The 10,571-nt window shown below is 38.7% G+C and overlaps 1 protein-coding gene across 1 annotated transcript in view; it reads right to left on the bottom strand.

Annotated features, from left to right (window-relative positions):
- Window positions 1-10,025, bottom strand: part of LOC104470190 (laminin subunit alpha-3-like) — a gene marked incomplete at both ends in the record, with an annotated part of 47,202 nt that extends 37,177 nt beyond the window's left edge. Inside the window, 5 exons of the mRNA XM_010085024.1 lie at window positions 828-941; window positions 4,696-4,926; window positions 5,876-5,959; window positions 6,906-7,007; window positions 9,861-10,025. Coding sequence (XP_010083326.1) covers window positions 828-941; window positions 4,696-4,926; window positions 5,876-5,959; window positions 6,906-7,007; window positions 9,861-10,025 — 696 coding nt within the window. The remainder of the gene's footprint in view (window positions 1-827; window positions 942-4,695; window positions 4,927-5,875; window positions 5,960-6,905; window positions 7,008-9,860) is intronic.
- Window positions 10,026-10,571: the final 546 nt, after the last annotated feature.

The following is a 10,571-nucleotide window of genomic DNA, read 5'->3' as shown; positions in this document are numbered from 1 at the left end:
AGGAATGCACCGCAGGCAGAACGGATGCAGCACGAACAAGGAAGAAATAACAGAGAAGACAGACCGTGAAAGATGTTGGCAAGGTTCTTGTTTACATAATAAGTGAAAAATCAGTGAAAAGTTTTTCAGGGGGAATTTTTCAGAACAAACTGTACAAAGAGGCATCACGAATATAAGCTGGAGAAGCACGGTCAGACAAATGTCACACTTGCATTGCTACAAGGGCTGACCCACTCCCATGAAGCTGCTTTGGGTTCAATACGGTGTGCCAGGGAACAGAATCCGCCCCACTATATCTTGTGTAACAGCTGAAATTTTCTAATTAATTTAACATTTATCCCCTTTATCTCATCTTATTTACTCCAATATTTTTTAATCCATGTAGGTGTAAATTAAGATTAGTGGAGATTTACTGATGCTGATTAAACAGACTATGCTATGCATTAACACACTATTTGTCAGCATTGGCAAACCCTTGGTATAAAACCAAGAAGTGCATATGCCAGGATAAGACCCCATATTTATTATAAATAACTGCAACCATTTACGTAGGTGCTAATTTGGTGACTTTTTTGTACCATGAGCTAATAAAACTTATAGGGGAAAAACAAAAACAAAAACAAGGACACAAATTATTCTAATCACCCACATTAAACACACATGTACGTGTACGCAACTTAACAGTACAAGATATAGAGAATGAGGCATGCAAGGATTATTTTTAGTTGCTAGGAATTTAACAATAGTGTGTAGTCTATACTACAGTAAGAGATATTTTTTTCTCTTTTATTAAAAATACATTTCTTGAATGTTAAATTGTTACTTACAAGACATTTTCCAGTACCATCCTGACACCTATTTGAATTTCCATTGCAGTTGCAAGGGACACAGCGTCCAGTGAATAGTCCTTTATTCTCACGATAAAATCCAAGACCACATTCCTAGACAATAAGCAGAGAGAGAAAAAATCGTGAGTGTTGGCAGAAAGAAAGTTTTACAGGTTATGGGAAGGGTATTTTGAAACTATTTGCCATTTCCAAGGAGCAGCGGAGGTACACATTTCCTGGCAAGCTCTTTTAAGCCCGTATTATTCCTTAAATAATAAGTATTTTAACACAACAAATGGCAACAAAGAATGGAACTGAAGAAGTTTCAGTCTAAGCATCTGAAACTCTACACTTTGTGGTAGTAGTCATCATGTTGACTGTAACCTCTAAACAAAATACATTTCCTGTGGCTATGTACAAAGGTGTAGAATATGACTTTCAAACCACAGAAAAGGATAGGAAGATAGATTCATATTACAGTATCCTCAAAGAAGAACACATGGAAATCTCACATATTAGCTAGTGGTTATATGAAATACTGATATTAATTTAACTGCAATGTATTCCTTTGAAATACTTCTAATGAGAAATCTTTTACATGAATTCATCATAACTTCCCCAGTAAGTCTACTTGGAGCTATACAAAGCCATGCTTAGACAGAGCTAAGTGATTTTACAAAACCTACAGCAGTCTAATTTCTAAGTACAGGCTTGTCCCAGAGACCTGGGAAGCATGAGAAGAACGTTCGGCTATCAAGGGCACAGGAGCAGGAGCACAGCCTGGCAGATAAAGTTGGGTTTAAACAGGGAGCTGACCCAGAGGAACAGTATGAATGAAGCGAGAGACATGAATTTTGTTAGCCTACATAAGGAAGGTAGTAACTAATATGTTAAAACCAGGTTCTTGCTTGGCATGGGCAGGGAAGGCACAATGTACAATGAACTCTTCCTAGGCATGGAGCCTTCCTGTATACACTGATGCAAGTATTCATGCCCAACTTCTCAGCTCCACCAGCAATGACTGAACATTGTCTACCCCTTCTATTCCCTAGCTCCTTTTCACTAGTAACTAAGCTGGCGTGGTGCAAGGAAGATCAGAGGTTGTACAGAAGTGGGGAGGAAACTGTGCTCCCCACGAAGCAAACACCTCCCAGGTTCCTGCCTCCAGCAATGTACTTCTGCACTGCACCTACACCTTGCCTCTACCTCACCATTAGGGGCTGTCCCCAACAACATTCGGAAAACAAGTGACAGTTGAACTTTAAAGCCATAAATCTTTTCTCATAGCAATTGCACCACCAATATTGATGGGACTATTCTGAAGAGCAAAGGGTTTGCGGGACAATGTCTCAAATCATGTTCCAGGGGTTTGAAGTGTAAGTATTTAAGAAGGGACAGGATCAAACAGTGAATTTATCAACCATGTAACTACCAAAAAAAAAAAAAATTCACCTCTCCCAAAGCAATTCCGAAAAGGAATATTGAGTTATTGCTGTTTAAACAACAGTTGCTAGTGGCACCTTTGCCTTCTTTACATGTCAGATAAATGAAAAAAAAAAAAAAACCAACCAACTATACAAAATACTAATATCATCAACAGCTTTTAATACTGACTTCAGTGTGAGCAAGGACTGAATTTAGAAAGGGAATGGAAATTTTTCAGATACATGTTTTAAAATGGTGACTATGTTCCCTGAACAATGGGGAGCCAATATACACAGCTTCTAATGAAACGAGGGCCCGTAATACATTAAACAGCATGACTAAGTAAAACATAGGCTCTAATGTTTATAAATTTTATTTACTGAAAGTCTCTTTTTGGAGGCCACTTTAAAAATACATCCAAATGCATTTGGAAAAAATCTATGCAGCTTTTTGTTTTTCTATTTATGCTGTCTTTAAAACAACACATTTGAAGTATGTGGGCATTTTGTTTTCGAAGCAGCATTTTTGATACTGAGAAAGTGATTCCACACGAAGATAAAGCTCTAGGCTGCTTAGGAGTTCAGGCTGATTTTTTTCAAGTAAACAACAATTTAAAAGAAACTTCCCGCACAGGTTTTTGTTAGCAAAGTACTCTGAGACATAAGAAGATTAGCCTTTCTATTACTTTTATATAAAGTAATGTAGGAGTTGTTATCAAATTAGTCCATTTAAAAATGAAGAGAAAGAAGGAAGCAAGAGAAAACAAATTACCTGTCTCAGGTAAAAATCCCTTTGAACTTGTTGCTGCTGCCTCCCCTCCTGAAGGTGAGGATACAATAGCCTCTGTTGCTGCATATCTCGTGCTAAACAACGCCCCAGGGCTACTAACGTGACAACCAGCCATCCTGCACTCTTCAGCCTCTGCGTTCGGGCCATCCTTTCACTGTAGCTCCACTGCGAACATATGCTGCTATCCTTTCCGCGCTCGCCCGTTCCCTTATACTCTCCCTTCTTCTCCAAGCTTCTGACTCAGATTAATGAGGCTCTGTGCTGTGATGGGCCCCACCTTTAAACTTTATACGTGAGTCAAGTTGTACAGCACACATTACTGTTCCTGAGGTTAACAAGTAACCCCGCAGTTCCTGTAGCTCAATATATACCTAAGTCGGGGTGTGGCAGGCATCACCTCCTCCCCACCTAAGGCAGCCAGACAGAGCTGGGTGATTAGAGTAGTAAATCACTGCCTGAGTAATGCTGCATAAACATACGGGGCTTATGAACTACCCAGTGAGTGTCTGATCATTTCCTTTGGCTATATGTTTCCACCAGGTTATATAAAAAAACCCAGCAGCTTAGTTTATCAAGGCAGTATGTTGAAAGCAATAGGATGGCAGTACGAATTTCAGCCAATGCTCATCAATTTGTGTGTGACCCAAAAGATCAAACGTGAAAAAAATAAGTTTCTATACATATTTCCAATTAAGTATTCAACAGATGATTAACAGCAGCCCTGAGCAGTGGATGCACACAAGACATAAGCCAGCCATAAATGTTTTGTTCAGACTCTCTGCAGCTGCTCCAGTCTAGATACTATTCTTTCATTTTCATTTCAAAAATGTTTGCAAGGTTAGTGTAGCAATTGCCGCTTTATGGTAACCCTCAGCCATTTTCTGAGAGAATAATTTCTCATATTTTGTGCACTTTGTACACTGCTTATCTCTCCAGTACTTTATTATGCTGCCTAGGGTGCTTACACATGGGAACAGTCAAGCTCTAAGCCAAGCAAAGTGACAACCAAAATAATTACAGCTATGGGAACAGCATCAGGGACAGGATATACAACTGTGGATAGGATTTCACCATTCCTCAGGTAACGTTATTACTTTGCAATGTTCCAACGTTTACATTATCTTTTGTAAGAATATCTCAAATATTTTTTCAAATATTTTAACTTCAACTTTCAAATATTTTACTACAAAAATAGGAAAAGTGTTAGTCACTCTATGAAAACAGGAAAATACCCAGTATTATCTAGGTTCAGGTTGTTCCCTTGGACCTTGTTATGTACTTCCCTGACAAAATAAGGAAACGTATCCATGTGTAGGGTCTCACAGACTGTGCTCAAGTCACCTCTGACCTTCCCTCTATTAAAGTATCGGCCCAGATTATTCAGCCTCTTGTAGGGTATCACAGAAGAATCTCTCATTATAGTGCCTTACACATGTAAAATGACATTCACAGTTCCGCAAAAGCAATCACGAGTTGAATAACCCTGCGGTGCTTCTTAGACAGTGAAAGTATTTGAGCCATTGAAAGTGCACATGCTTACAAGAAGCACGTTTAATTACTTTAATAACTAACCTGTTCCTCTAACTAAACCAGTATGTATAGCTGTAGGCAAGACAGAAGATAATGGCAGAGTGTGGAGGCAAACGCTTCGTACCTGACATGAGTCACCAGCATACTCCGGAGGGCAGGAGCATGTCTCTACACTGTATGCAACGCTGCCACTTCCAGCGCTGGTGGCTTCTTCCAGCCCAACCTCACCAAGGGTTAATCGTTGAGTCTCTGTGAAGTAAAGGCCTCTGATGTGTAAGCCATCTAGTCTAGACAGGATTATCATCAGTTCTTCTCTGGATACAAGGTCATTGCTGCTGGCATGCCTGAAGTTTCCCTGCACAGTAAGGGTACAAAGTGAGTGCTGCCCTGCAGCTTCTTAAAAAGAGTATTTGCAAAGATGACAGGATGACAGAAAAAGGGAGGAAAACCCTATGGAACAGACTTCTATAGTGTCAATTGGTGTGGGGTGAAATAGGGTTCAGGAAAAAAAATATAATTAATGCAAACGCAGGACAGGTGGAAAATAATGAGCATAAAAAGGGATGTACCCTTTACTTTGCAAGGTACATATAATGGCTTTGAGGTACTGAAAAGGGAAGAAGCATATAGGTTCTTCTTCAGTCATCTACACTTCTTTGAAGTATCACCCACCAAAGCATAGAAGGCTGGAAAAAAATGCTTTTATTTTTAAGGATAAGCAAAGTCCTAGAAATCCAGTCTTTCAGGGCTACCTTCACATGCTTTCTTGCCGCTACAGCATTACTGAAAATGGAATCTGGCTTGAAGAAACATATTTTTTGCCTATATATCAGACCAAAATAAATAACCCAGTTTGACCTTCTGAGCACAGATTTAAGGTAGGACCCTGCGAGGTTCACCTGCCTGCATGTTGGCCACCCATTCTAAACTAGGTAGCTAGACACCAAGGAAAACAGATAACAGTTCATTCCATCCCTATTAAGCACAGTCTGGGGCTGCAATGAATCATCGTCCATTGATGACTGACTCAGTATTACTTCACTGGCCCTGGAGGGAGTGCTAAGGGCTGAATTGGACAAGATGCCTAACTTAGAGGTGCTAAAATTACATGGCATGAAGCAGAATCTAGGTTCAATGTGGCAGCAAAGAGAGAGAAAAACTGGTTTTTATATTAAAGATCTACAGTATTTAAGTTTATATTCATTAACATGATCAGGTATTTGGTATTTCTGCACATACTACCTGCGTATTTTTTACGTGCCACGGGGAAGAAAAGAGAAGGCCATTCCATTTTCAATTCTTACCTCAACTAGCTGCACACGGCCATAATATTGACGGTCAGGCAGTGGGTTGTTGGGATCCATATAAACAACTTTCATTTGCTGGCCCTATGTGAGAATGAGGATATAACATTGCTGTTTCACTACTTTTTGTGGTAAAGTGTTCAGATGCAATTAAATTTGGTGAAGCACATTAATTCCATTCTTTGGGTGATAAAAACAAAGTAATACTAGGAAAACTGTATGTCATTTTGTCAGCAAAGCGGTATAGCAAGCACTGCGTTCCAGTGTCAGCAGAGTTTCCACTGCTTTTGCCTATTAACAACTTTGCTTTCAAACAAAACACCAAGCGAATTTAATTTTCACAGGAACTAGTTATTACTTTTGAGTAAAAATGGTTTTGCATTTTCAAACACTCTCCTTTGCATCCTGGCCACATGCAACTTTGCGTACTACTGTAGTGCTTTATGGGGCATGTTTCCCAATAAGAATCCTAGATACTGAATTAGCATTTCTGATGGTCTGAAGAAACAAAGCCACTCCCCTGGGAATTTCAACAAACAGTGAAAGATTTCAATTTTGGTCATAAAGTTCTTAAATTAAAAAACTGTTAACCTAAAATGCATTTTTTACTTCAGTTTCTTGAAGCCTTAATATTATGCTTAATTTTATACTGAAGAAAATGCTCACAGAAAATGAGATTAATTACACATGGAATCCAGGCCATATTTTGCAGAGTCGAGGCTATAGCTGTTCACAAGTGTGCAAGGCATTAATTAATTTTTTTTCCACAGGTGCATTTTACAGAGAAAATAATGTTTTATATTTTTATTTGCTCTCAAGTCTGTTATGCTTAATAATGTTACTTCGGCAACAGAGAGAGGTGCGTTGATGGCTTTGAGCAAAATGCTGTAAAATCACTTCAGTAGAACTGTAGCAAGTTGCTATGAAAGTTAAGCACACTATGGGGCAAAATTTGCAATAGCTGTCAGGTAACAGAAAAAATCATGGTATTGGTATTGCTCGAAAGGAAAAATAATATTTCAGAACTTACTGTTAGTTGTATATCAGGTCTCTTATCCAGAAGAACCATGCCCTCACTAGGTAAGCCAAAAGATTTCACTTGGTAACTTAGGAAGCCACCATATGAAGAAAGCTGTAATGAAATACACAAGACCAGAGATACTCTACTGCACTATTGCCTGATAATAATAATACTTTGTATTCAAGTTTACCCCATCTTCAGCATTGTAAACAACATATTTACTCTTTGTTTTTTAGACAAAATATGAAAATACATATTGCTTGGAAGAAATTACTTTCTATTTTGTTGACTTTGTGTATCTGACATCACTTTTTGAGCAGTCACTGTTCTCTGGAAGGTTACGTTCACCGAGGGTTTTTTTCATACCTGGGATCACACCATCTGTGTCATGGAGAAATCACATGTTGCCATGAATGTTGTTCTTCTCCTGACCCTACAGAACAGATTTGGCTAATCAAGAGCAGGCGTCAGACTGACAATGAAAGTGTTAGTGAACCCCATGAACAGCCATGCATAAAAAGTCAGACTAAGAATGTTTAAAGGTGGCTTTTATAAACTTACTACAAACAGGAATCTAATCAGGAAATCTTTGCTGACCTTCTGGAGAACAGGACTTCTACTGAAGCTGATATCAGCTCTGTTGTAAACAGATTGTCATTGTAGGCTGAGCTGAAAACACACTTCTTTTGGCTCCACTACAGGTGACCACAGACAACCTCAAACCCAACCAAATACACACGCTGCTGCTCAGAACAAAGACTTGGGCAAGTATGTTTGAATTATCTGACAAACGGCTTCCCTGGGTTATGTCTGAGTGACTCAGTTCAAAACATGTTGAGAGGAAAGGAAGGTCCAGGCACAGCCTAGACAGCTTCTGCTCCAAGACGAGCCTAGAAGGAAGGTTTGTGGGTACTAGCTGAAACCAGGTGTTTTGCCACAGATACACCACTTTGGTTTTCAGTCCTTGCTGTCTTCCTTTATAGCTTATGCTTGGTTTTGACATGGGAGGAAGAACTGCTTTGTCAGGTTTTGGTGTTCTGCAGGTAAGCACCAGCCTTTGATCTCTTCGATCTACCCCTTTCCATATACTTTGATGAATTACAAACAAAATATAGACATCTCAATACTAAATGTGTTCCTTGTATCACAGGGCCATAATTAATGCTATTATCTTTAGCCAACTGCATTTTCAAAAGTATAATTTGGAACATTGGCTACATTTTGCCAACACAATCAAAACAACCCTGTATAAAAGAATTTATTTCAAAAATTTCCTGTTTAGCACACATTTTAGGACTGTATCATATGATAGGCTGTTATGTTACTGCTTTTTGAATTATTTTTTTTAATGGGAAAATATTGGTGTTATAAACTACCCTCTATATTCTATATGTGCAATATTTATTTTCTAACATTAAGAGTGGTCTAAATAAAATGTTAAAATACAAAAGAGCAGAAAATGGGGATGATGTGATCTGAATTTCTCAATGACTGTTAGCTCCTGCACTGCTATAGATTTTACATTTGATTCCCTTTTAACTTTGTAAACAAAAGATAGAGGAAAGAAAAAATATTCTGCTAAATATTAATATTCCAGTGGAACTAGTTAAAAGGTTTATGATAATGGAAATCAGTATTTTTACCCTCACCATACTGAAACATATCTGAAGTGATCTTGTTCACGTTTTCTGGCAGAGGTACACCAAAACCTGACATTTTCAGAATACAATAATGTGAATAATCAACAAATTTATGAGCTTGTAAAACTAGCAGCAAGATAGAGCTTTTGGGGGACTTTCACTACTGCAGTATTGCCTGTGCTAAAATATACACTTGCACACAGTGTACAGAAAAAGCAGGTCCAAAAATAGAACTATTTTATTTACAGTGTTGCCATTGTACATAAAAGCAAGTCATGCCACGCCTAGTTAGATACTGTTCTTAATAGCTGTGTTTAAAAACAGTTATTGCCTGCTTTATATTTTGTTATGGGAACAACAAAAGTAGTAGATAAAGTATGCTTTATAATGAAATTTATTTGAAAAATAATTTGTAGACATTAAAACAAGAACCACTATAACGTTAACAAAAAGCACCCTAACCAAACATGCTGTTAACTGAAAAACATGTACCTCTGAGCACAGGAGAGCAGGGTGAAAAATACTGCTCTAATCCTTAAAATGAGGACTAAGAGGGACTTCAAAAATCACACCATCTTTAATGATCCGGTGTCTATCCCATTTGTTTTCACTTACGTGAGAGCAGGATTGCATCCGAAAAGTTTGTGTGTCTTACAACTGGCTAACAACTATTGACACAGTCAGAGTCACAGACAAGGAGAACATGGGGCTCTGGGCCCGCAAGCCACCACTAGCAAAGTCCCCCAGTCAGTGTGATCCCCAGGCTGAAATGTTGATAGGTATTAACCGTACGCAAGGGACTGTCCCCACGCATGAACAGGAAGAGCAGCAAGCAAAGAATTCAAAGAATACAAAGGTTAGAAAAACAGGTGTTGCTCTTCCCAAGCAACATATTGAAGGCAAAATGTTGGGGTTTTTGTGGGCCGCTGAGCACAAAATCACCTTTTGTTCTTCTGGAAATCTGCCCAGGAGATACTCTAGGGAATCTAAAGGATACTCGGGCACATTGGCAAGCTCTACATGTTCTGGGTTTCAGAAAAGCAGCTGAAGGTGTCAGCTCCCTGAACCATAGTTCCTGACCATGCTGTTCACATAAATACCTCCCTGGCATCCAGCAAGAGGAATAATTCCGCGTTACTGATTATAATTTTAACACTGTACTCAAAAGACAAATGTGACTCCTGGCATGCCAGGTAAGAGACAGAAGAATCTTGTGAGGGAAGAGAGAGAAATGTATCTAAGAAAAATAATGAAACTCTTTATCAACAATGCTGGCAAAAAATGAATACATGTTATTAAAACAGATGAGTTAGGGGTCATTTACCTTCTCTCCCAGGTAAGACGGTGGTGCTTTCCAGTACAAACTATGCATGGAAGCAGGCAGCTCTTGAACATCAGCCACTACACTATTACTGACTGGATTGAAAGTGACGGGAATGTCAGTATTGTCATCCACTGCCTCCAAGCGCCAGTCCCTCATGTCCACAAACTAATGAAAATACATAAAGGAAATAAAAGCTTGTTTCATCCTTTCTTAAACTTTACCAGAACCAAGTAATAAGGAGAAATTGTTTACCCTCTGTAATTCTCTAAGCATGAAATTTAACCCTTTCAAAGCTAGCCTAAAGTCTTTGTGCAATAGATGTTGCAAGGACCTCAAAAGAGAGCTTAAGTGGGACAAATGTGCCAAAGCTACGTGTGATGCAGCCATTTGGTTTGTCAGCTGCAAACTAAATTGTGTCTTTAGTCACATGAAGACATAACCCTTCTGGAGTTGACTAGAAATTGTGTACATTAACCCAAGGATATAATTTGGAGCAGGCAGGGGTTTGTTTTCAGGTAGCTGTTGTTTTTTTTTTTCAGCCTTCAACCATCTTGCATTTCATTTATGCTACTAAAACTATCTTCTCCTCTTTCTTTTCTCATTCTTGATGTCATGTCTTTCATAGGGAGCGAAGAAAGGCAATTTTTACAATCTCTGTGGAATCTGTCACACATTTCTTAGGTTTCTGTCGTGGGTTAAAGTTAACTTAAA

This window comes from Pterocles gutturalis, unplaced genomic scaffold, assembly GCF_000699245.1.
Source record: "Pterocles gutturalis isolate BGI_N339 unplaced genomic scaffold, ASM69924v1 scaffold27205, whole genome shotgun sequence".
In the NCBI taxonomy this organism is placed as follows: domain Eukaryota; kingdom Metazoa; phylum Chordata; class Aves; order Pterocliformes; family Pteroclidae; genus Pterocles; species Pterocles gutturalis.
The sequence above is the reverse complement of the archived record's forward strand: the minus strand, read 5'-3'. Positions and strand labels throughout refer to the sequence as shown.